The sequence below is a fragment of the Alexandromys fortis genome, unplaced genomic scaffold (genome assembly GCF_014885135.2).
Source record: "Alexandromys fortis isolate MF-2015 unplaced genomic scaffold, M_Fortis_MF-2015_v1.1 scaffold_14, whole genome shotgun sequence".
Lineage (NCBI taxonomy): Eukaryota > Metazoa > Chordata > Mammalia > Rodentia > Cricetidae > Alexandromys > Alexandromys fortis.
In genome coordinates, this window is record NW_026067910.1 from 800,839 (window position 1) to 825,316 (window position 24,478).

General features: G+C 44.5%; 1 protein-coding gene across 1 annotated transcript; it reads left to right on the top strand.

Moving 5' to 3' along the window:
- The first annotated feature begins 7,332 nt into the window (after positions 1–7,332).
- LOC126499099 (sodium-dependent glucose transporter 1C-like) lies at positions 7,333–17,278 on the top strand. Its single transcript, XM_050138149.1, is given in 3 exon segments — positions 7,333–7,524; positions 11,139–11,255; positions 13,078–17,278. Coding segments are annotated over 3 exon segments (1,257 nt in total). The 5' UTR covers positions 7,333–7,358; the 3' UTR covers positions 14,052–17,278.
- Positions 17,279–24,478: the final 7,200 nt, after the last annotated feature.

A 24,478-nucleotide genomic window follows, 5' to 3' on the forward strand; every position in this document is an offset into this window, starting at 1 on the left:
ACTGAGGGTTTCTGTCCAGTTCGAAACTGATTGTGCTGTTTTCTAACTGCAGCGAACTTTCCTGGCGTTGCGTGGGTCTGCAGCCACTGCGCTCTAACTGTAACTTACTACACAATAAACTGGCGTTTCTAGCGCTTCCATTCTGAATGGGTGGCCTTCCACTTGGTTTTGCAAATAGGAAGAAGGTCCAAGAGGAAAGCGGCTTTTCTTGGCCACACAGATGTTTTAGTAGTGAAACCGGAACGAGTCTCACTCTGCCCACGATTCTATTGAAATCAGCTCTGCAGTACTTTAAATGTTTTCTTAGAGCAAAACGCCGCGTTGGAAGTGGTTCAGCCAATCCCTGGGTGAACTGTGGGAAATTCCCTGTTACTTGGTCATTGTGATCTGGGGGCGCTGTGGGGTTGGGTCCCCCAAGAGAGAGCTACTTTTTCTGTCTTTGATAGTCTGTCAAAACTGACTGAAACCTTAAACCCCGAAAAGCTTTTCTGTCTCCACCATAATTGATTGATCTAAACCGAATCTCCATTCATTGCACGGTTCTGCTTTCTTTGTTCTTGTTTACTGCTGAAACCACAAAGGGTGGCTGAGGAGGAACACTTACGGCCCCATGGGGTGGGGGCGGGGCATAGTCTTGCTATATAGCCCAGGCTGGTTTCAAATTCTGCATTCTCCGCCTCAGCTTCCTGGGCACTAGAATTATAGGTGTACACCACCATGCCTGTCCCTGTTTGTATCTCTTGAGTGGATTTGACACACGGGGAGATTACACGATGCTATCAGGAAAATAATACCACGAAATTTCTTATGGCTGTCTCTGTGAACCCAACTGAACATAGTCAAATAGAGTTCAAAGCCTTTTATTCCCTGCTATTGGTCAGAATTCTTGTTTGGGTTGTCATGGTGACCTAGGACCACAGCAGGCTGTGAAAGTCACTGACTTTCTTCTTGCAGTGAGCCGCCTGGCAACACATCATGGGAACCTAGAGACACGCTTAACTATCGTGACCAAAAAGTCTGGGACATCCAGGCTTGGCCCCCCCCCCACCACCACCATTCTGGACATCAGCAAACCAACTTAGCTGCTCCCACAAACATTATGCCTTTCCTTCCTCTGAGAAGTTTCCCCAAGCATTCATTCAGCAACAGCACTATCAGCTCTTTTATTGATCTGTTTAGTGCTATCATCACCATCACCATCATCACCATCACCATCATCATTAGTGCTGTAAGCTGAACCCAGGGTCTTGTCCATTCAACACGCATGCTCTCGCACCTGAACCACACCCAGCTCCTCAGCCATCCTTTTTATTGCTTTTTTTTCCCTACAGGGTCTCACTATACAGCCCTGGTTGATATGGAACTTGCTATGTAGACCAGGCTTGCTTCAAACTCATAAAGATCCACCCACCTCTGCCTTCTGAGTGCTAGGGCTGCAGGTGTGTGCCACTGGTCAGCTTCACTGCTCCGGTAGAGCAGTGAAATCCAGGCAGAGTCAGCTACCACATTCTGTTACTCAGCAACACACACGAGCCCACAACACAGGCAAGAAGATCTACAAGCAAATTTTGTTCCACTAGTTGATGGACATGAATGTTCTCACCGCCTTTCTGGGTGCTTCCCACCCTTTTCAAGAGCAGATCTGATCTACTGCAACACACTTTTCCCCAAACTGAAATCTTAGCTTCAAATAATGCAACAGCACCACCTGCTGCCCAGGAGAATCCAGGCCAGGAATCCTAGCAGAACTTTTCTTCAGTGGGAGCTCAGTTGTTTAGCACATGATTGGAACTAATTTTAGATATTGGCTGCTTTGGTATGATTGTGGGAGGTCTAAAAACCTTATGAAAAGGTGCTCAGAAGGCAAGAGAGAGCCAGATCAAATAGCAAGTTCTGAATGAACAGGAAAGCTGGATTGAATGGAGAAATTCCCCATAGACCAATCTTGGTCTCTAGAGACTGGGAAACATGGCCATAAAGGGCATTTTAGCAGAGCTCAGTTAAATTCATTCACCCTAAGTTCATGTAGCTCTTGAACATGGCCCAGTGGAAAGCGTATTTTGTGATCCATTAGCCTGAAGTCGTGGTGAATAAGATCAGTTAGTGGAAAGACAATTTATGGACTTAGTGGTCCCATAGATGATCCGTGCGTGGCCCTGTGTTCTCAAGGTCAGCCTCTCACAGATGTCACTCAGAATAGTGCCCTGTATTTGCTGGTGACTACATTAGTAACTGGAAAGTTGGGGCCGTATTCCCAGCAAGTGTAGGAGGCACAGAGCAGTGATGTCCTTCGTATCAAAGAGAGCTTTCCTCTCTGGGGTTCACCGTGATGGCCCAGAAACATGGAACAATGTTGGCCATTAGTGGCAGTGTTTCCTGATGTGAAGGCATTGATTAGCCTTAAACCCAGCAGCTGGAGATTTCTGTTTTGTTGCATGGCATTAGCTTTGGTATAGCCTCCATGGTGCTGAGTATCTTCCTGTAGGGAAAGGGATGGGCTCAAGACAGCTGGTGATGGGGAAAGAGAATCAGGTTTTGCAGAAACAGATCAGTCTTGATCCATGAGTTAGGCTGTTGCTACCTAGGATATCCTCTGCTTCTCAGGAGAAACATTCCTAGACAGGGTTGTTATAAGACTTGAGAGCTGTCAGTCTAGGACAGAGGGTGATGATGCTTTGGTGTGTAAACACTGGTGTGGGCTCTTCCAACAGTCAGAGGGAGCCACTTATGGTGTTGTTTCTAAAGACTGTTGTTCAGGATCCAGGTCATAGAGGTTCACTGACCTCTGCTCCCTGGTGGATATACTTTGGCCTTAACTACTGAGTCCTGTCACATTTCGTGTGAGTGGAGTGGGGATACCTGGGTGCTATCACAAGGGGTGCAGTCTCACAGGGGATATGTCACAAGGGCTAATAAATCTGTGGGATTGAATCCAGTTGCCATTGGCAGGCCATCTGGTCAACCAAGGCTTGATGCTGCTATGTTTGGGACACTTGTGTAGTGAAGCAGGTATGGCTATAGTTGGAGATCTCTTCAGGATGCTACATAAGGGAAGCACATTTTTGATAACTGTAGCTATGTATAGCGCTAGCTGCTCTGTACAGGAAAGCTTCCATCACCTAGCAGATAAACACTGAAAGCGGCCAGTGAGTGGATCCACCCAAAAGTGTTCAAATCATCCAGGAGTTAATAAAGTATTACTTGAGGTTGTTTTTTGATTTTTGAGACAGGATTTCACTGTAGTTTTTGGAACCTGTCCTGGAACTAGCTCTTGTAGACCAGGCTGGCCTTGAGCTCACAGAGATCTGCCTGCCTCTGCCTCCCGAGTGCCCGGATTAAAGGCGTGTGCCGTCACTGCCTGGCTAGGAAAGCAATGTAATTTTTAAAAGGTCATAAAAGTATCAAAAGTTTAACACATTGTTCAAGACAGAATTGAAGATTATAGTGAATGAAAAAATACTTTTTTATTTAGCCAAAGTGCTTCAAACTGAATTTCAAAAATCTCGTAAATGTGGAATAACCTTAGTTCTTTTAGTACTGAAGGCTTAGTTTCCTTAAGTGGTTTTCAAAACATCATGAATACAGCATGAAACAGGAAATCATGTTGTCCACTTCCTGTGACTCTGCCAGTTGGACCAAGCATCTCAAATGCAACAATACCAAAGCAAATCCTTCACACTTTCCATTGAGCACCAACCAACACACCAGGAAACGAGAAGACCAAATCCTAGTTTTACAGTGAGCCTTAGTAGTGATGCTCAGTTTCTAGAAAAACTTCCAAACAATTCTCATCTACTCTCAGCCAGCTTGTCCACAGAGAGTTGTTTTCTGAGTGCTTCTTCTACATACTTCCTGCAGTATTCTTACCCGTTCTACTCTGGCCTTATTGTTCTTAGTTTAGAGCAGTTGCCCTGCTTTAAGACAGAAGAGTATCCATTTTTCCTTTGATAATGTATCTGCATACCTTGCACCTTTCCTGCCTTGGTGACTTTTCTATTGCCACGACCAAGACAACTTAGAGTTTATGTGGGGCTCACAGTTTTGGAGGGCTGGTCTCTGACCATCATGGCATAGCAACAGGCAGGCAAGCATGGTGCTGGAGCAGTAGTTAGGAATTTACATGTTGAGACAACAACCACAAAGCAGAGAGAGAGAGGGAGGGAGAGAGGGGGAGAGAGAGAGAGAGAGAGAGAGAGAGAGAGAGAGAGAGAGAGCGCAGAATTGACAGCTTCAGCTTTGAAAACCTCTAAGCCTAGTGGCAGACCTCCTTCCAAAAGGCCACACCTCCCGATCCTTCCCAAACAGTTCTACTAACTGGAGACCAGGTACTGTAAAGCATGAGTCGATGGGAGCCATTCTCATTCAACCTACAACATTCCACTCCCTGACCCCCATAGACTCGTGGCCATAGAATAATATAAAATGCATTTAATCCAACTTCAAAAGTCTCTATGGTCCTGTGCACTCTCAACACAATTTGAAAGTCCAAAGTCTCTTCTGAGACTCAAGACAAACTCTTAACTATAAAACCAAAAAGCACATCACATACTTCCAACATACAATGATACAGAATGTACATTATCATTCCAAAATGGAGGACTGGGACACAGTGAGGAAGTACTGGACCAAAGCAAGACCAAAACACAACAATGTTTCTCTCTCTCTCTCTCTCTCTCTCTCTCTCTCTCTCTCTCTCTCTCAGGCTGGTACCACTCCCTCTCTGCAGCTCTCCTTGAAAGATGTCCCATAGCTCTGGCATCTCCAAAACTCTGTGTTCTCCAATTTAATCCAGGCTTCACTTTCACAGCCTTCCTTTCACACACTTTCACAATGGCCTTTCTGACCTCCGTGAAGGGAATCCCCCACCATATGCCCAGCTTCAGCAGCTTTACTTAAAGCTTTACTTTATGATGAAGGAGAAGTCCACAGCCCCTTTACTCCTGTATCCTTCATGACTCTAAAGCCAGAATCATGTGGCCAAAGCTGCCAAGTTCTGCTTCCTTGGTGGAACCTGGCCCCCTCTTTGATTGCATTTTGGGTAAGCTTTCTCTTTTATAAATTGGGAGTTAAACTGGGCGGGGTCTTGTCCCGAGAGCAGCACTTCCTCTATTCTATTTCACATCAGGCCTCTTTTTTTTTTTTTTTTTTTTATCTCTTTCAGCAAAAGCTCTGGCCCAACATTAAGTTTCCTGGTGTTTGTTTTCTCTCCAAATTTTGTTTAGTATTTCTTTTCTCCTTCTTATTCTTTTTAATCATAGATCTTTTTTTAAAAAAAAAAAAACATGGCTAATAATCAAGCAACTGAGTCAATAGTAGAGCTGTCTTACAATCTCCTCCGCCAACAAATTTAACCCATAACCTTTAAATTTAGCCTCAGGTAGGTTCTTAGAGCAAGGACAAAATCCTTAGCAAAATATGAAAATGGCCATTATCCATTGCTAATATTGTGCCCTCTGCATCCTCTTGAGTACTGCCTCTATAGTCCAGATTGCTCTCTGCATTACTGTCTTCCAAGGCTTGCTCACAACATCAAATGCTTTCCTAGTCCAAAGTCCAAACGTCTTCCACATTCTAAAAAGAAAACCAAAAAACAAAACAACAACAACAAAAAACCCGAGCATTGTCAGGCCTGTCACTGCTACAGTCCACTTCAGGGTACCACCTTAATTACTTTTCTATTGATAAAACACCATGAGCAGAGCAACTTATAAAAGAAAAAACAAATAATTTGGGGCTTGCAGTTCCAGAGGGTTAGGCCATCACGGTGAAGCACGGTAGCAGGTCGGCCGCCATGGCACCATAGCAGTAGCTGGGAACTGGTACTGAGACAGCAACCACAGGCAGTCTTTAGGGATAGCAAACTGGGAGTCCTGTGGGCCTTTGAAACCTCAAGACCCACCCCCAGTAACACACTTCCTCCAATCCTTCCCCAAAGAGTTCCACCAACTGGGAACCAAGCAGTCAAACATATGAGCCTTTGGGAGCCATTCTCATTCAAACCAATGCACTTACAAAAGTCCCATCTCCTTGTATAATTGCATAAGGCTTCCTGTTTGTAGTAATCTTACATTCATGTATTAGAATTTTAACCTGTATTGGCCTTAGTTTCCAACAATGATAGTAAATGTGCCATTGCCAATTTTATGCCTGTCAGGTGTAGACTGCTAAATCTATTGATCATAGCTCCTAAAAGAAGCATGTACCCTTAGGATAACCTAAGAGTCAATGTGGTACAGATATGTTCACTAATAGTCCCAACTATCTTCAGTTTCTGCAATAAAAAACTATGGAGGAGGAAAAATTTTATCCCTAGTCCTTTGGTTCCCCCATCCCCACCTTTTTCCCCTAGATCTACATTTCAAGTATTTGTGCAAATTTCCCTCGTCCATAAAGGTACATTTCTTTAAAAAAAAAACTTAAAAAATGTATCAGTGTTTTGCCTACATGTATGTCTGTATAACACATGCATGCACAGTGCCCATAGAGGCCAGACTATGACATCAGATCCTTCAGAAATGGAGTTAGAGACAGTTGTGAGTTGCCATGTGGGTGCTGGGACTTGAACTCAGGTCCTCTGGAGAACAGCCAGCAGATTTAATCACTAACTGATGTCCCCAGTCCCCAACGTAGGCCTGAACATGTCAACAGCAATTCCACCACTGAGTTATATCTTGAGCTTCTGTTTTTGCTTGTTTTGTTTTGTTTTTCAAGACATGGTTTCTCTGTGTAGCCCTGGCTGTCCCAGAACCTCGCTCTGTAGATCACGCTGGCCTTGAATCACAGGTCAGTCTACCTCTGCCTCCTAAGTGTTGGGATTAAAGGTGTGCACCACCACCAGCTAACTGGCTTATCTCCAGCTGCTTATTAACTTATTTAAGAGAGGAAAAAGGCACAGGGATTAAATCATCTGGGGCTGGAGAGATGGCTCATCAGTTATAAGCACTGACTATTCTTCCAGAGGACCTGTGTTTGGTTCTCATCACCCACGTGGGCGCTCACTACCACCAATAACTGGTTCCAAGGGATCTGATGCCCTCCTCTGGCCTCCGGAGGCACTGCACACCACAGTGCACATGCACATAAAACATCCACAAACATAAAAGTATATACGTCTTTAACATTTTAAAAAATAATTAAATAATTTTGAAGGGAAATTACTTCTGAAATGAAGACAATCAACCAGAGCCTATGGCTCTGGTAATATTAGTATCATAACTAGAAAATTCTTTCTTACTGTGAATGGGCCTTAAAATAAGTTCTTGCTTTGTAACCCACTCCTCACTTTTTTTCTTAGACAAAAATGAAATACATATTATCTTGCTTGTAAGTAAATCTTTCATCTTTTTTAATTTCAGGGAATGACTGTTGCCATATTGGGGCCCACATTTCCAGACCTGGCGCAAAATGTGAACCGGAACATCAGCAGCCTTTCGGAAATATTCGTGGGCCGGGCCCTCGGCTACTTGTGCGGCTCTGTGGCTGGAGGGGTGCTTTTCGACTGTATGAATCACTTCTTACTTTTGGGTAAGTGAACATCACCTTTTATTTGCAACTTGACTCTATATGTGAAAACTGCAACCTTACTTCAGATTTATTTGACAACAGAAGTGGGTAGTGTGGGTATCCTCCCTGGAAACTGGGCATCCATGGTTCCTGTGCCTACCTTAGCCGGTGCAAGGACTCGGTACTGAGTCCTCTGGGAACTCATTAGCCCCCAAGTCTGTGTGTCAGCAATCCTGAGACTCCACCCTCAGGTCACACACTGGTTGACCACACAGTTCTGCATATTTGGAGGTTCCCAGGACCACAGGGGCCAGAGTGAGCTCCCCACACGTGGCCGGGCTCTGTGGTGGATTGAACATGAGGAGGCAGGAGATGGTGGGGAGCTGACTATAGGCTGCATTTTGTCCGAGTTTCTCCATGCCAACGGGGACAAGCCGGCTGCTTTCCCACATTCTGGAAATGATGGAGAACCTCTTCATGTACTCCCTCCTGAATAAACTGATTTTGTTAATAGAATATTCAGGGTCTTGTTAATACTTGTTGAAGAAAGAAAAATAGTTAATTAATTGCTGCAAATGCCACAGCAGGCAGAGTAATGATCCAAGGGAGACAAGAAGGAAATCTAGTTCAACACAATTTAGTTAGCAGGAAATCCAGTTTTTTAAAATTTTTATTTATTTATTTATTTATTTATTTATTTTTGGTTTTTCGAGACAGGGTTTCTCTGTAGCTTTGGAGCCTGTCCTGGCACTCACTCTGTAGACCAGGCTGGCCTCGAACTCACAGAGATCCGCCTGCCTCTGCCTCCCAAGTGCTGGGATTAAAGGTGCATGCCATCACTATCCAGCTGCAGAAAATCCAGTTTAACATGACTTAGCTGGTGTTGGTTCAAACTCCCAGAGTCTGACACTGGGTAGTTTATTTCTTAGACGTTTAAGTACAGTACAATTGTCAAAAAAAAAAAAAAAAAATTTTCCTGGTAACAATGACCTCAGTCCACACGCACAATAAAACTTAAGGTGTGACTACATCACAGCTCCTTTACAAAGCACACATGACCTTTTCCATAAAGGTAGCAGGTGTGGTCTTGGTCATAGAACACGTGACATCTCCCTAAAGATGGATTCTTTTGGCTGAGAAACAGTGCTCAAGATAATGGTCTAGGGAGGCTGTGCCTGGGAGAAATGTAATTGTCTGGGGAATTCGGGTGTGGCCCAGTCTTACAGGTAGTGCAGCTCACCAGGCTGCTAAAAATATCCACTCCCAGCCTTCTGGGTGGAAAACAGGTACATGTCCCTCGTGTTGAAGAGACAAGCCTGTGTGATCAACATTCCTGGTTCCCTCGTGTGTATCTGTGAGCACAAAGACCTCATGCCCTCTACAGCTGTTGACGAATAAGTGAACAATACCTCCTATTTCCTACGTAAGCCTAAAAATTCTATGTGTGCATGCAGTTTGGGGTGAGAGAATCAAGCTCAAGGCCTGTGCCTTCTAATTACGTGCTGTACCATTGAGCTATACACCCACCCCAATCACCTAACTTCTACTTCCCTTGCTATCTGCTACACTCATTTATTTCAAATATCTTTGCCATTTTATTCTAACTGGGGGGAGGTATAGGCATTTAAAAGTCGGAAGTCAGTGTCAGGTCAATCACTTGTTATGGGGTTTGTGACCTGGGAAAAGACCACAGACTCAATCTAATTATAATTAGAATTATTATTTGAGATTGTCTTTAAGGGGGGTATGGAAAAGGACTTTTAAAGGAGAGAACCACATGAAGACCTTCCATATCTATGCAAGCCAGCAAAAAACGTTCTGTTCTGCCAAGTGAATCAGTTAAGGCAATTAAAAACAATCTTTGGGTGTCTGCATAAGCAAGTTACAAAAGGAAAAAAAGGCTGTTAGCCGTATAATAACAAGTAGAGGGTTACCGCTGTACATTTTCAGGTGAGGGCCATTGGGTCAGGGTAACTGGGAACTTGTCTTCCGGGGCCTGGAGTCAGAGACAAGTGCCTGGTGGGTACCAAGATGGATGCCTAGCATAAAATGGAGCTTCTGTAGCCATGACATCCTGCAGTGATTCTAGAACAAATGAATCAAATCACTGATTCACGTTTATGTAGGAGTAATGGTTGATATTTTAATTAAGCCATTCAATCAAATCCCAGCCCCCAACGTGAGTAACCCTTTCTGTCACTCTCTGATTTTAACAGGTATTTGTAATGCTGAAGGAGCTTTGGTGCGCTAATGGGCACCAGTGATAGTCCTGTGTCCCTTTTAACAGAGATCATGGCCTCGAACTCACAGAGATCCGCCTACCTATGCCTCCCGAGTGCTGGGATTAAAGGCATGCGCCACCACCGCCCGGCAACATAGGATGTTGTAAGGCTCAGGAAGGCTGGAATGCTGGTCATAGACCCAGAGGGGGCAGGGTACATCTTGTTTGCTGTCCATGTTTTGTTGGCCCACCTGAGGCCGGGGAAGCACCCATGGTATTGGAGCAGTCTAGAATGCTGCTCTGAAGCTAGGGCTCAAGGCAGTAAGAAATCTTGTTGGAAGCATCTGGTTTACCTCAGCTTTCAGCAAGGTGAGGACAACCCGCAGGCGCTGATTCTCTTCTTCTGCCTTGTAGGTCCTAGGTGGAAAGTTTCTGCACCCTGATAAGCCTCTCTGCGGACCCAATAATCCGAATCAGACCAAATCAAACCAAAATAGAAAAAGCCCAGGTTTAATGGATACAAATGCTCCCAGATGGCTTTCCAGCCCCCCAGAGAGAAGATGGGAAAGAAGATCTGAAAACCACATGTTTGTTCTCTGAGGGAGGGGGGCAGTTTAAATACCCTGTGGGCATGGTCTTGAGCATCTCTAGGGAGGGCTCATCTTTGGTAGGTTTTCTCAGAGGTGGAGTCTGGACTGAGGCAACTCCCAGGGGAGGGGGCTTGGGGTGGAACTTCCACCCAAACACTCCAGACAAAGTAACTTTACCAACTGAGCCCCTTCTCCCAGCCCCTTCACGACATGTTTTGAGGAAGGCTCCCTCACTAAACCTGCATTCTACCCACAGGACTAGAATGGATGGTTAGCAAGCCCCAGGGATGCTCCTGCTGCCTCCTCCTCAGCCCTGAGATCACAAGTGTGCACAACTTTCTCTCTGTGTCTGTAAAGATTCCAGTCAGGACATTTCCTGTCAGCAGGCGCTTCACTGCATTTATTTCAAAGTTTTACTACAAACTTCTACAACTGCACTTTCTTTTGCCTTTTTGCTACCTTAAATTCCTTTCAGTTTATAAATGTCAAACCTCTAAATTTTTTCAGCCTTATCTTATTTTGTTAGAAAGATATTGTGTTATGTTTATAAATTATTAGTAGTATTCAATGGTACTCATGTCATAGTTATATATATGTGCATATATATACATATATCATATACTACCACACCCAGTAATTATTTTAATTACTTTTAATCATTTAATCCATAAAATAATATAATATTTATAAGATATAACCTGCATAAAGAAATTCTCAAATTATCCAGTTTTCATACGACCTTACTTTCATTTTTGTTTTTAGGACATTGGCTTGACTCTGCATGAATACTGTCTATATCACTGACATTCTCACCCTTCTTTTAGGGATGGCAATGTTGGCTACCACAATTGGTCTTTATCTTGTTCCTTTCTGCAAGAGAGCAACATTACTGATTGCCATGATGTCTGTGTTTGGTGTTTCATTTGGCGCTCTGGATACAGGTTAGTGACTGGGGAAAGTGGATAGAATTACACTGTCACCAGCAAGGCTTGTGAAATGGCGTGGCCGCCTGAGGTGGTTGTAGGGTCAATCATTTAAGCACACCCTTCTAGCAACTGTGCTTCTTGGCAACCAGGGAGCCAGTTTTGAGCAGTTAGTGGATAAGTGAACTAGAAGACATTTCCCTGCAAGGGAGTATTGGTTTTCAGTATCCAAATGAGAAAGGGTCCCTTCCTAATGGGTAATTACAGTGTAAGTTAGACGGCTTTCATTCTGAGATAGAATTGGGTCATATTAAAATAAGAAGAATTAATGGCTTATTAGAACAAACTAAGGTTGGAACTGACAATGGGCTGTAAAAGCATAGAAACAGACATCCAACTAAAAAACACCCACTTTTGAGTTCAGAGAAGCCTATGTTGAGAAACCTTTTTCAGTTTATGTCAGGTTGCTGCATTTTTGAAAACCTCTTAAACAATGTGTATGATGTTTGTTTGCTCCAAATTCCAGCTTTCTATCCATCCCCTCTTTTCAGTTAGTTGAAAATTTGCTGGGTGGAATTACGGGTTTGCCTGATTTTTAAAAAGAGTCACAGACGAGATGATTTTTCACCTTGAAGCTGCTCTGACAGGGGGAGCTCAGTTTCTGGAAGACATTCTTGTCTATTGGAACAGGAGCATCAGGGTCCTAACTGGCTGCTTTGCTCAAACATAAATAATCTTTGGGGGCTGCCAGCTCCAAGTACATAAAACTAAATATGTGTAATGTGTTTATTAAACTTTGAAATACATTTATTAAATATATTACATAATATATTATAAACTCTGCAATGTATTTACTGTGTATATTTATCACATACATAGCAATAAGTAAGTGTGTAAACATTACACCCCCAATGTGGTATTAACTCTATTTTGTAAAACAAAAACAAACAAACAAAAAAACCTTTGCAGTTGTGTCTGGCTCTAGAAGGTGGTGACCACCAGCCTTTAGGTCATGCCTATGAAACATTACAATGCGTAGTTCCTGATGGTGCATTAGAGATCTTTAACCACATAATCAACTCACAGTTGACATTTGTAACTTAGAACATCTATTTTGTTCACACTGTGCAATGCATAGTCATCCACTTTCTAATGGCGCTGAATGTAATTGGTCTTTCTTTAGGCTGCCAGTTCCCAAATAATGACACAGAGACTTTTTATTAATTATGAATGCTTGGCCTTGGCTTAGACTTGTTCCCAACTATAACTTAATCATTTCATATTAATCTATATTCTGAAACATGGCTCATTGCCTCTCCTCCATAGTGTATGTCCAAGTTGCTTCACAGCTTACTGGCTAAACCATCCTCTCTTCTTCCCAGAGCTCCTCTCTCTCCCCAGAAGTCCCGCCTATTCTCTCCTGCCTAGCAATTGGCCAGTCAGCTCTTTATTAAACCAATCAGAAGGCGCCTTTGGCAGAATCACATAGTCACAGTGAACAAAAAGATTATTCCACAAGAAATGAAACATTTTTTTGTTTTTATAAGGTTCTTGAGATTTTTATTTTTATTATTTCTAACTATGCATACGTATTTGTGCCTGTGTATGGGTAAGTACACATGCATGCAGGTGTCCACAGAGGTGAGAGGTTGGCTCCCTGGGAACTGGAGTTTTAGGGGCTTGTGAGCCACCAGACTTGGGTGCTAGAAACCCAGTTTCTGGTTCTCTGCAAAAGCAGTAAGTACTCTTGACTGCTGAACGATCTGTCCATCCCTGGTCTTTCGTAATTTTACTAAGTTACTATGTGTAGCAGATGATTTTGTCCATGTTTCATTGGCAGGTACAAATGTCCTCATCTTGGCTCTTTGGGGAGACAAAGGAGCCCCACACATGCAGGCCTTGCACTTCAGTTTCGCCTTGGGTGCCTTCCTGGCTCCCCTGCTGGCTAAGTTGGCCTGGGGTACAACAGCATCCACTCAGAACCACACAGAGTCCGACTTAGACCCTCTAATGCTGAACCGATCCTCTGAAGCCAGTCCAGACTCACTGTTTGCCGTACCCGAGGACATGAATCTGCTGTGGACGTAAGCTTCCATTGGCACCTATGCGCTAGTGGTTTCTGTCTTTCTGTTTGGTCTGTTTTGTAAGAAACGCTCAAGACAGAAAAAATCTGCAGCATCTGGTCAAAGAGTTCGAAGAGCGAAGTATCACAGGGCCCTGCTCTGCCTTCTCTTCATCTTCTTCTTCTTTTATGTTGGAGCAGAGGTGACCTACGGCTCTTATGTATTCTCCTTCGCCACCACCCATGTTGGCATGAAAGAAAGTGAAGCAGCCGGCTTGAACTCCGTCTTCTGGGGGGCCTTTGCAGCCTGCAGGGCCCTGGCCATCTTCTTTGCTACATTCTTACAGCCTGGAACCATGATTGTGTTGAGCAACATTGGCAGCCTTGCTTCATCTTTCTTTCTGGTGCTTTTTGACAAGAACCCTCTCTGCCTCTGGATCGCGACTGCTGTGTATGGAGCCTCATTGGCAACCACATTTCCCAGTGGAGTTTCCTGGATTGAGCAGTACACCAGCTTAACTGGGAAGTCTGCAGCATTCTTTGTAATTGGTGGTACCCTGGGAGAAATGGCGATTCCCACAGTCATCGGAATTCTTCAGGGACACTACCCAGACCTGCCAGTGGTTCTGTACGTCTGTTTTGCATCAGCCATCTTCACTGGAGTTTTATTTCCCGTGATGTATAAATTAGCAACTTTACCGCTGTAATGTGAAAAAAAAGAAAACATTTCAGGGGGTCAGAACACTTTGTAAGTCTGACCATAAAGAAAAGGATAAACGCGAAGATGGAGGGGAGAAAATGAATGAATGAATGAATTTTGAAGCTGTTGAACCATGCAATGAGGCACGCTGTAGTTGTCTGGGAACATTTGATGGTCCCCACAGTTGCTGTCCTCACCAATACCTCTCACGTGCATTGATTTGGATAAACAGTTTGGTAATCCTCTGTGGAATGCTGTGTTCATTTCTTGTGACTGTGACCAATATTTGACAAGAAACCAAAGAAGGGCTTTTGGGGCTCACAGTTTGAGGGTACACTCTACCATGGAGGGGCAGGCATGGTTGTAAAATGTTCCCTTCATGTATCAGGAGTGTGGAGCCGGGAACCGTATTACATTTTGACAAAACAGGAAGTAAAGAGGGACCAAAAATGTGTCCAGGTATAAAATCTCAAGCCCTGCCCCTAGTGATGGACTTCCTCCAGAGGAGCCCCACTTCCTCCAGAGGAGGAGTCCCGCTTCCTCCAGAGGAGCCCCGCTTCCTCCAGAGATGACCCACTTTCTCCATAGGAGCCTTGCTTCTTCCAGAGGAGACCCACTTTCTCCAGAGGAGCCCCGCTTCCTCCAGAGGTGACCCACTCGCTTGAGAGGAGCCCCATTCCTCCAGAGGAGTCCCAATTCCTCCAGAGGAGCCCCACTTCCTCCAGAGGTGACCTGCTTCCTCCAGAGGAGCTCCGCTTCCTCCAGAGGTGACTCCCTCCAGAGGAGCCCCACTCCCTCCAGAGGAGCCCCACTTTCTCCAGAGGAGCCCCACTTCCTCCAGAGGAGTCCCACTTCCTCCAGAGGATCCTCAGTCCCTGAAGGTTCCACAACCCTCTAAAACAACAGCCCTAGCAGGTCACCAAGTATTGAAACAAGCCTGGGAAGGGCATTTCACATTCAAGCTACAGCAAGCATCTGTCAAAAACTGGGACAAGAGGTTTTGTTTTTTTTTTTTTTTTTTTAAACAGGACAGCAGTTTAATGCAAGTGTCAAGATGTCACAGGTTTTAGATCATTCATGCTTTGCTAGTTCATGAATTTCCTTACCAATATACTATAATTATAAAACAAAATTTATGGTATTACATAATAGCTCCGTGTTAGTAAGAGACGAGATGGAAATAACAATGATGTAAGAATTAGGTTTGCATGGTAGGGAAAATACTAAGGTGTTCAGAAAGAAGTCTCGATTTTCTGTTTTGTGGTGACCTCATCTGTGTTACTGCAAAGCAAAAATAGAGAATGCCTTACCTAATCATACAAGTACTTTTTACTCCCTAAGCAAGTCCTTAATTACACTTACTTTTCTGGATCAAGGGACAAGAGTTCTTACTTTACTCACTTCCTTATTCCTTGGGGAATGGGGACAGTGCAGGGTCAAATTCTGAACTCTTCCTGGGCCAGGCAAGCATTCTACCTCTGAGCAGATCCTCAGCCCACGGCCTGCGGTTTCCTTGAATCGGCAGTCTAAATAGGCCAATCAGAGAAGATCAGCAGCAGTGTTTCAGTGGGCTCTGGAGATTCCGTTTTCGAGGTCAATGTGTAAGGAATGCCAAGACATTTTGAAATGTTCTGTAATTCCCAGAATCCTCACGGTCTTGTACTGTCAATCTCTTGCTACGGGGCTCTTATTTTGGCAGAAGCCATCAGGCGATATTTTATGGTCTCTTATTTTCAGAGTGTACAAAGAGTTCACACATGTTTGAAAAGTTGCGTAGTGTTCAAGTAGCTCAACACCACTAAGAAAGAGAATGGATGTGCTGAGCAAATAAATCGCCCGGCCATCCACGCTAACCAGGGATGTTGTGGAGAAGAGCTTCATGAAAGAGTGTATTTGGATGTAGACAGATGTTTTCACTGTTTGACTTTACCAGTCAGCTGGATTAAGGAATGCTAGTGACACATTTGTCTGTGCCTATAAGACATTATGGAGTGAGTTTGAAGAAAGCTGTCTGCGAGACTTGACTGCCTTCTGGGTCTACTCTGAGGCACCTACTGAGGCCCCATTTGTCTCATCCCCTGAGATGTGAATCTACAAATGAAAACGAGATGCTTTTCCAGCCGAGTTTGTCCAGCATGATGTCTGCTGCAGCAGCCAATGGTCCATTTCAAAAGAGAAGTGAGACGGAATGACAGGAAGGCTCTGAGAGGCGCTACTGGTTATGAATGCATTCCAATTTGATGTGCTTGCTCTGCCTGTTGACTTTCTGACAAGTGTGTATACTGCTGCGTTTCACTGGTCTGAAGATGCCTCTTTCCCTCACACTTTATGCATATCTGAAATAGCCTATGTTTTACAGTCGATGATCGTTTAATACCGTGACAAATTATAACTGACAGCAGGTTTTTGTATACAGATTAAAGGTAATATGATTTACAATCAGTGTTTTATATTAGTGAAAAAAACAGTAGCCACTTCAGTTGTGGATGTTATATTAATTTTAAAAACAATTTTAAAGAAAAGACTATTTGTTTGTTTATTTATTATTTCGAGATGGGTCTTACCATGGCACCCTAGCCTTGTCTCAAGCTCTGGGACTCAAGCAATCCTCCTTCCACAGCTGTCTGAGTTCCCGGGGCTACAGGAAGGTATTGCAACATTTCCTGTCCTTTAATGTGAATTTTTGTCTGTGTTCAGATAGAATTTGTAGGCAGTGTGTTCCAATACCTTGACAATAGAATGAATCCGTGTCTATTTGTGTTCCAGTGGGGTTAGTAACACTTTGTTTTACTACCTTGCTGGGAGGGTACATTTGCATACAGAGTCATATTCAGAGATCTGTAGACACCTCGTTCTCTTGCCTTACATATGAGGGCTGTAGATGGATCTTTTTGAGCACTTAACTACCTCAGTAAGACATAATAGGTCTGGGACTTGCTGTTCCTAGATTTGATTTTTCACTGGTTTTGAATAGTAATCATATTATGAAAACTGTAAACATTTGACGACTTTCATTTACAGCTAGGCAATCTGTCTAAGGGTTAGAATGTTTGTGTAACCCACTGTACAGTGTTCCACCTGCGTGGGGTTTAAAGTAACAATGAGAAGGAGGAACAATGACCATGGGTCAGAGGAGAAAGGCTGCTTCATATTAAATATGATAAAACATATGCGTGCTATCCTTAATGAATGGGCAGGATTGAGTGGGTTTGTTTACTCATCCCAAGTTTTATGGTGAATGGCTTTTAATTCTAATCTGATGGTGGCGTGTTATTTTCTCATATCACTGTAAGTTGCTTCTGAATAAATCTTTGGTTTTAGTGAAAAGTGGCACCTTTCTTCACAGCAGCCCACTCACCTTGTGCTCACAGCTTGGCCCATGGACTCCCCTAGCATGAGGCTCAGAAGAGGATGGAGCGACAGAAGGCTCTTTCTCTTTCTGTAGTGTACTCTTCTCTTAGGACTGAAAGTACCTCTGCCCAGTTTACCGTTTCTCCGACAGCCCTGGGGGCTTAGGTCATAGTATTAACCCCTTAACTAGACATTCTGCCTTTAGCATCTACTTCCTTAAAATTGTTATCTGTTTGGTTGGTTGGTTTTTGGTTTGTTCGAGGCAGGGTTTCTCTGTAGCTTTGGAGCCTGACCTGGAACTAGCACTTGTAGACCAGGCTAGACTCAAACTCACAGAGATAGGCTTGCCTCCACCTCCTGAGTGCTGGGATTAGAGGCATGTGCAAACACCGCCCAGTCTGTTTGTTTTAGGCAGGCTCTTGATATATAGCTCAGGCTGACTGGCCTCAAACCCAGGGAAGGCCTCCTGCTTCAGTCTCCTGAGTGCTGGCATTGTAGCCAGGAGCCATCACAGCCAGATAGCATGCGGAGAAGAAAAGCAGCAGCCAGAGGATGTAAGGATTATGGTAAGACTTGTATTTAGAAGAAGGAGATAGAAAACTATCGAAAGGAGCGAGAGTGAGGATCATGTATCTCCAGTACAGTGAAGCCACAGACAGGAGTGCCCTTTGTACAGTGCAGGCTTGTGGGAAACTTTCCAGGGTGTTTGTTATTTCTTAGAGTTAAATACCACGGTTCTTGTCTGTTTAATCCGGGGATACAAAGTGCTTTTCTCTGGACTGTGATATGAGAAGTGCTTAGTGATACTGAAGGGGCAAAGAGCCATCCGCTTCTGCCCTTCTAGAACCCATAAACCTCAGGAGGAGAAAGGGCCCAGGAAAAAACGTGATTGCGGTGTCCTCTAGTCCCCTGCACGAGAGATAAGCCTTTGGCTCCATGGATTTTTAACCCCGACCTATGTAGCAATTACCTTGCAGTGTTCCATATTGAACAATGCCTGGCCCTTTACACAGAAATGCACACTTCTTTGCAGTGGAACCTGAGCCTTTAAGTTCCTCTGTAGTGTAATCTCAGGCAAAGGTGAGAACAGAGGCCTTTGGGAATGCAGAAACAAGAACCTCTGCTGGGCGGAGCTAATGCAGGGCTGGGGAAGCTGTGCTCTTTGTGGGTGACTTCACTGTGCATCCTCTCTGAAGGACGAGCAGGGATGGAGAGGTGTCCTGTTTGCTGTCACCATCACTGCTGCTTGGTCAAGTAGAGAGGAAGGTGGATTCTGTTGCTGGAAGTTCTGACAAACATGAGCAATTCCAGACTCTCTGCAGCTTGTCCACCTTCTGCTCAGGCACTTTAATACATTGTGATTTTATTCCACCTAATCAACTGTAGTTTTATTTCCTCTTTAAATGAAAAAGAAAAAACAAAAGGAGGAAGACTCCTAATGTATGGAGAATATTTTTGCTGTAGATATAAGGGAGAAAGCAGGCAGAGGGGAGAGTCCTGGCTGAACATGGATGGCCCACTGACTTAACCGAACCATGAGAGGAGAGGAGAGCCAAGAGGGGCAGCTGGGCAAGAGACTGCTGTGGAGGGATCATGATGGGGGAGGGGGAGGGAAGCCCGGCCCTGGGAAGGAGAGGGTTAGAGTACTGGAAGGGTGGGAAGCGCTGGGGGAGTCACAGGTACTGAATAAGGCTAGTCCTGGGTTTGAGACCTAACACCCTTAAAGATTAGGCGTGGTCTTGTGAATTTCTTACATTTACATATGACTGCATTCATTGTTTTGAAGAACATCTTGAGAGGAATATCATGACGTGTGATATAAACACATTTATAATTATAAATTCATCACAAATACTTGCTCTGAGCTTAAACGCTGGTCATTAGTTGTGTCTCTGATTTTTAAAAAATGGGCTTGACATCTCTCCTTTAGAAATTAGTCAAGAACGTCTTCATGTTTTACATGTTGAGGGGTTCACACTTACACTGAGTCCCTACAATGTGAGTAGCATTCCACGTCACACGTGAACAATCCTTGGGGTTTTTTTTCCAGCTTCTCTTAAGAGCTTTCTGACAGGTTCTAAACCTACCAGTTCTCCAGTGAAATTGTTACTTGCTACACGACTCACTACGTATACTGCTGATAGATTTCCTAATGGAGATGATTATAGCCACTCCTCTGTCTCAGAGGAGAAAGGAGATTTTCTGAATGGGCACCTGGAAGCCTGCTGTCGGGATCCGTGGCCCTGTTTTGCACTTAGAAAAGAAGAGTCAAAGAAACTATTCAGTGTTTCCAACTCAGCATGATTCACGTGTATTCTTATCTCCTGACTTCGTACATTTATGGGTCTCTGGGAAAGATCTTCTTAAAGTTGGAACGTTCAAGTTGAAAGAGGTTATGTCTTATCTAAAGGATTATAATAAGTGATAGTCCCCGAGTCCTTGACTCCTACGGTCCCTGTTTCGAGTGACCCTGGTTTACGACTGTGTGCTCTGCTCAGGACAGAACTTTCATACTAGGGACTCTGGGCAACCTTTGACCTTTTGGTCTCCTCTTAGGAAACCGTGGCAATAAGAAGCAAAAAGCAGCATTTCAGTATTATAAGTATATGAGTGTTAAATAGAGGCCCCAGTACTTTCTACAAGGAAAGGCTTATTTGTATCTGACACTTTCTCTGTGGGAAGCTCCCTGGGACTGGAAAGATGGACTATCGGATTGGTTCCCAGGATACACCTGAGACCTCGCTGGGGCTTCATGACGCTTCCTCTGAGGTTGATGGTGTGTGTGTAGAGGGGGCTATTTCCTGATTCTTTACTAAAAGTCATTCTTTAAGAAAACAATTGAGCTTGAATCCAGATGTCATCTGTAAGCTATCACACCAGGCTTTCCTTTCCTCTCTCTCTGTGACTGAGCCAACAGGTTGTTACACAGTTATCACCGTTGACAAGGAACTGTGCAGTTTTGTATATGAAGAGGGACCACAGAACACAGAGGTGGCAGAGCCAGCTTAGTTATGATGCTAACTTCTTATGCACACTGACAACACTGATTCTGATCATCTCCCCCACCCCTGAAGCCTTGTAAGGCAGATGCTGGATGCTGTTTCCATAGAGGAAGATACAGTTATAGGCGCTATTCCCTCCTGAGTGCTAAGGCTGGTGGAAAAGAAGCCAGAATTCAGTCTGAGGTTTGCACGACTCCAAAATCTGTGCTCTCTTCACCAAACTACACATGTTTTCCTTCACATTTGCCCTATATAAGCTGTTTAATATCTGTTTAATTCATGTATCATTCACCTGTGTAATCTGGCTTCAGCTCACACCCGACTAGACACCTGCTCTACTCCAGGGACAACTCTGGCTTTTTGGCAGTGTTTAATTCTTTAGCTAATGCAATAATTTACCTACCAAAACTTTGACTTTTTGTTTTTTTGAGACAAGGTGTCTCTATGTAGTGCTTGCTGTCCCACAACTTGCTTTGTAGACCAGGCTGACCTCAAACTCGCAGAGATCTACCTGCCTTTGTCTCCTGAGTGCTGGGATTAAAGGCGTGTGCCACCATCGCCCGGCCTTTAGTGGCTTTCTTATGCTAGGAACTATAACCTGACTTTCTTTTCTGCCGCCAGTCCCAAATAATTATGAAAACTGGCTTTAGCTTAGGCTTGTCTTAACTAGCTCTTATAACTTAAATTAACCCATTTATATCAATCTACATTCTGTCACGTGGTGTTACCTCTCTTTCATCCTGCACCTCCTGCTTCTTCTCCAGCTAGCTGGCAACTCTGCCCGCCCTCTTCTTCCCAGAGTGCTCTATTGTCTCTGGAAGTCCTGCCTAACCTCTTCCTAACTATTGGTTGTTCAGCTTTTAACACACCAATCACAGCAATACATTTTCACACTGTGTGTACAAATATCCCACAACAAGAATTCTATTCATTCAGGGGTACATTGGAGGAGGAATCAGACGTAACGTCCGATGTCATGATTTCAGAGTGGGTCCAGGTGACACGCTCAGGCTTGAAGTCAGTGACTGCTTCTTAATCAGAGTCTAGCTGGAGTAACTTCTAAAGAACTATTTTTGCTGTCCTATTTCTACAGTTTTAACCATTTACTGGCTATACAACCAATTGCTTCTGCTTGACACATCCGAACACTGTCTTGGGGTTTCTTGCGTGGTTTTTTTTTTTTTTTTTTGCCTCAGCAGGCCTTTGAGTGTGTGGTACTGCTGCTTCAGCTTTCTGAGTGCTGTGGTTACAGGTGTGATCCACCACGCCTGGCTTGCACACCAATTACTTCCTTATAGCGATGACTGGATGTTATTGGGTCCTAAAATCCCTAACCAAAGACTATTGCAATCAGGTCTGGCAACTTATGCCTAGTATCCCAGCCTTGTTGAGCTAAAGCGGAAGGTTGAGACGTTCAGGTCAGCCAGAGCTACAAAGTTAAGATCTTACTGCAAATAGGAGGGAAAGGAACCAATTAGCTCTTTAGACAAAATCAGCTTCAATTCAGCCTTTTCACGATGAAGAGGTCTGGTTTTAGGAATATCTATAGAAGTAATATTGACAGAACTTGAGATATTGAGGAGAAAGAAGAGGAAGTATGAAGGTGTGATCTTGGAGTCTGCCTGGAGCTGACCAGGTAGACGGTGGTGACAGTATATATGGCTGCCCCAGATTCTCACTGTTGGGCAAGCTGACTACAAACCGATTTCAAGCTGAACTCTCTCAAGTAGCAGGGCCACCAGACAACAGTCATGCCTCTGATTTTTAAAATCCTGTTAGTTGTCATGTGCTCCTTCAGAGGCCACCTGCACACCCCGAAATTCTCAGAGCTGTGGTTTAGGAGATCGACTGTGGCCTTTGCGACTCTGCGTTTGAAATGCGGACAAGAAGGAAAGTCATAGACAGGAAGTTGGAAGCTGATTCAGGAGACGTCTCTGGGGTGATTTGGAAGGCTTAGTAACCACACGTGGATGAAGCTGTTTTGGCAGGATGATGAGACTAGGGTTTGTGGTCTAGGAGCCTCAGAGTATTCCGAAACGCCCACAAGGATGGGATAGGGGTGTTGGATAAAGACCAAACTAAGCGACCTTGTCTTCTGTGAAGAAGCAAAGGCCTTAGTAAGCAAAACTTTAGTCGGCCAACTAATACATCATGCTATGTCTGAAATAAGTGCTGAATTGGACGAGACGCATATCCGAAACCACAGCTTTGGGCCTAGGTTTGTTTCTGGAGTTGCTGTTCCACTGTTGGCGATTGACTGGGCGGCAGCGTTGCAAGGATTGGTTAACACAAACGAAAGATGATGCGCGAGCTTCCTCGAATGTCTGTAGAGTGGAAAGATGAACACGGAGGCAGAGAAATGTCGGGCGTCAAGGGCTGGGCTCTGGCCAAGTTTACAAAGGCCAAGCCATCCCCCCCCTCCTTCCTCTCCATAGGTGATGGGGGTGGGGTCGGGCCTCACCTTGTGGGTGTGGCAGTGCTTCTCCTTGGGGCTGAGCGGTGTCATCTGTAGATAGGCTGCTTTTACACTGGCGACCCGGGAGCCCAGCAGAGGCGCTGGCCGCAGTGCGGACATCGCAGGGACGGATCACCCTGGAGGTGGCGTGGGGAGCCGCGGGGCAGGCTGCGCCCAGATCTTACTCGCCTGGACGAGATTGAAGGCATCCAGAGCCTTTTGGAACCGCCAAGCTGGAGCTAGAGACGGACCTGGAGTACCGCTGGGCCCCGGCCCCCGGGCAGCTGCTCTTGCAGGAATCCGGGGCCCCAGCGACGCTCAAGGAGCGGGAGGAGGCGGCGGCTGGGCGCAGCGGCGGGACGCGGCGCGGGCTGCTCTGGTTCACCACGCTGGTCCTATATGCCGCCTTCGTGGGGCTGGTGAGAGCCCAGGCTGTCCCTTCCCAGGCTGGGCCAGGAGGTTCCCACTAGGAACAATCACTCCCCGGCTGCAGACCTGCTTCCCTAGCCTGCACAGTGGGAGATCGGTGCATTCATCTTTCTGGGTCTCCGTTTCCCCATCTAGGAAATGATCACAGTTCTAATCTTAGAGGGTTTTATGTAAACTCAAACGGATTGCCTTAATGTAAACTTTCGTGGTCATGGGTGCGATGGGAAGAGATACAGAAAGGAGGGCCCAGGCCTTCACCTGCTCACCCCCACAACCAACCATGCAAACTCCCGGGTGGGCTGAGGAAGTTCAGCTACCTGGCAATTTTGCAGACAGAAAATGACTTTTCTTCATCATTCAGGTGGTAGGAGTAAGCGCCTGCGAATGTCTGTAGCCACAGTCGTCTTTAAGATTTTAGCACTTTTAGACACGGTGCTACTAAGTAGCCCAGACTGAGGCTAAACTCAGTGGTGGTGTTTCTGCCCTAGGGATTACAGATCAGCACACCTGGCTTGCTTCTCGGGTTTCTTTGATGTTGGAGGAACTGCGAAGGAAAATTCTACAGGTGCCTAGAGAGTCTTCGCTGTGTGCTGAAGTCTCAAAGTCCTTTGAAGGACTTTGATAAGGACCTGTACTCAGTACTCTTTCCTTGAACTTGGTGCTTGCTGCTGGCCTGTCCTCGCTTGTCGTCCTTCGTCCTGGGTCCCTGCTATTAAAAGGGGGCACACTGGTTTGAAGCAGATCGGTGCCGTTACTATCAATCACTCTTGGCATATAGATAGATGACTTAGAAACGTTTTTCTTAAAAGGACCAATGCTAACACATTGTAAGGCAACATTTTATTGATAAAACCGTTGTGTATGTGTGCAAGTAATAGTTCCTTAAAAGCCTTAGAGTCTATACTCCTTCCTGATGGCTTTGGAATTTCATTAAAGAAGACTATAGATTTAGAAACATTCAGAGAGTTGATTTCCAGCATATTGTGTTTGTGTAGGTCAGAGAAACCTCTGTGTGTCAGAAGGATTGCATTTTTAACATAACCAACATGAGCAATAAACTGATGTTTGGGAATTTAAATTCCTAGATCAGTAATAAATGGAGTATATTTAAAATAAAATATTTTGAGAATACATTTGATATATCTTAGTAACTATTAATACAGAAAAATCTTGTAAGGTGATCTTCAAAATCTAAAAAGAACTGCCACCAAAGCCAGACAACATTTAAATACTGAGTAGAAG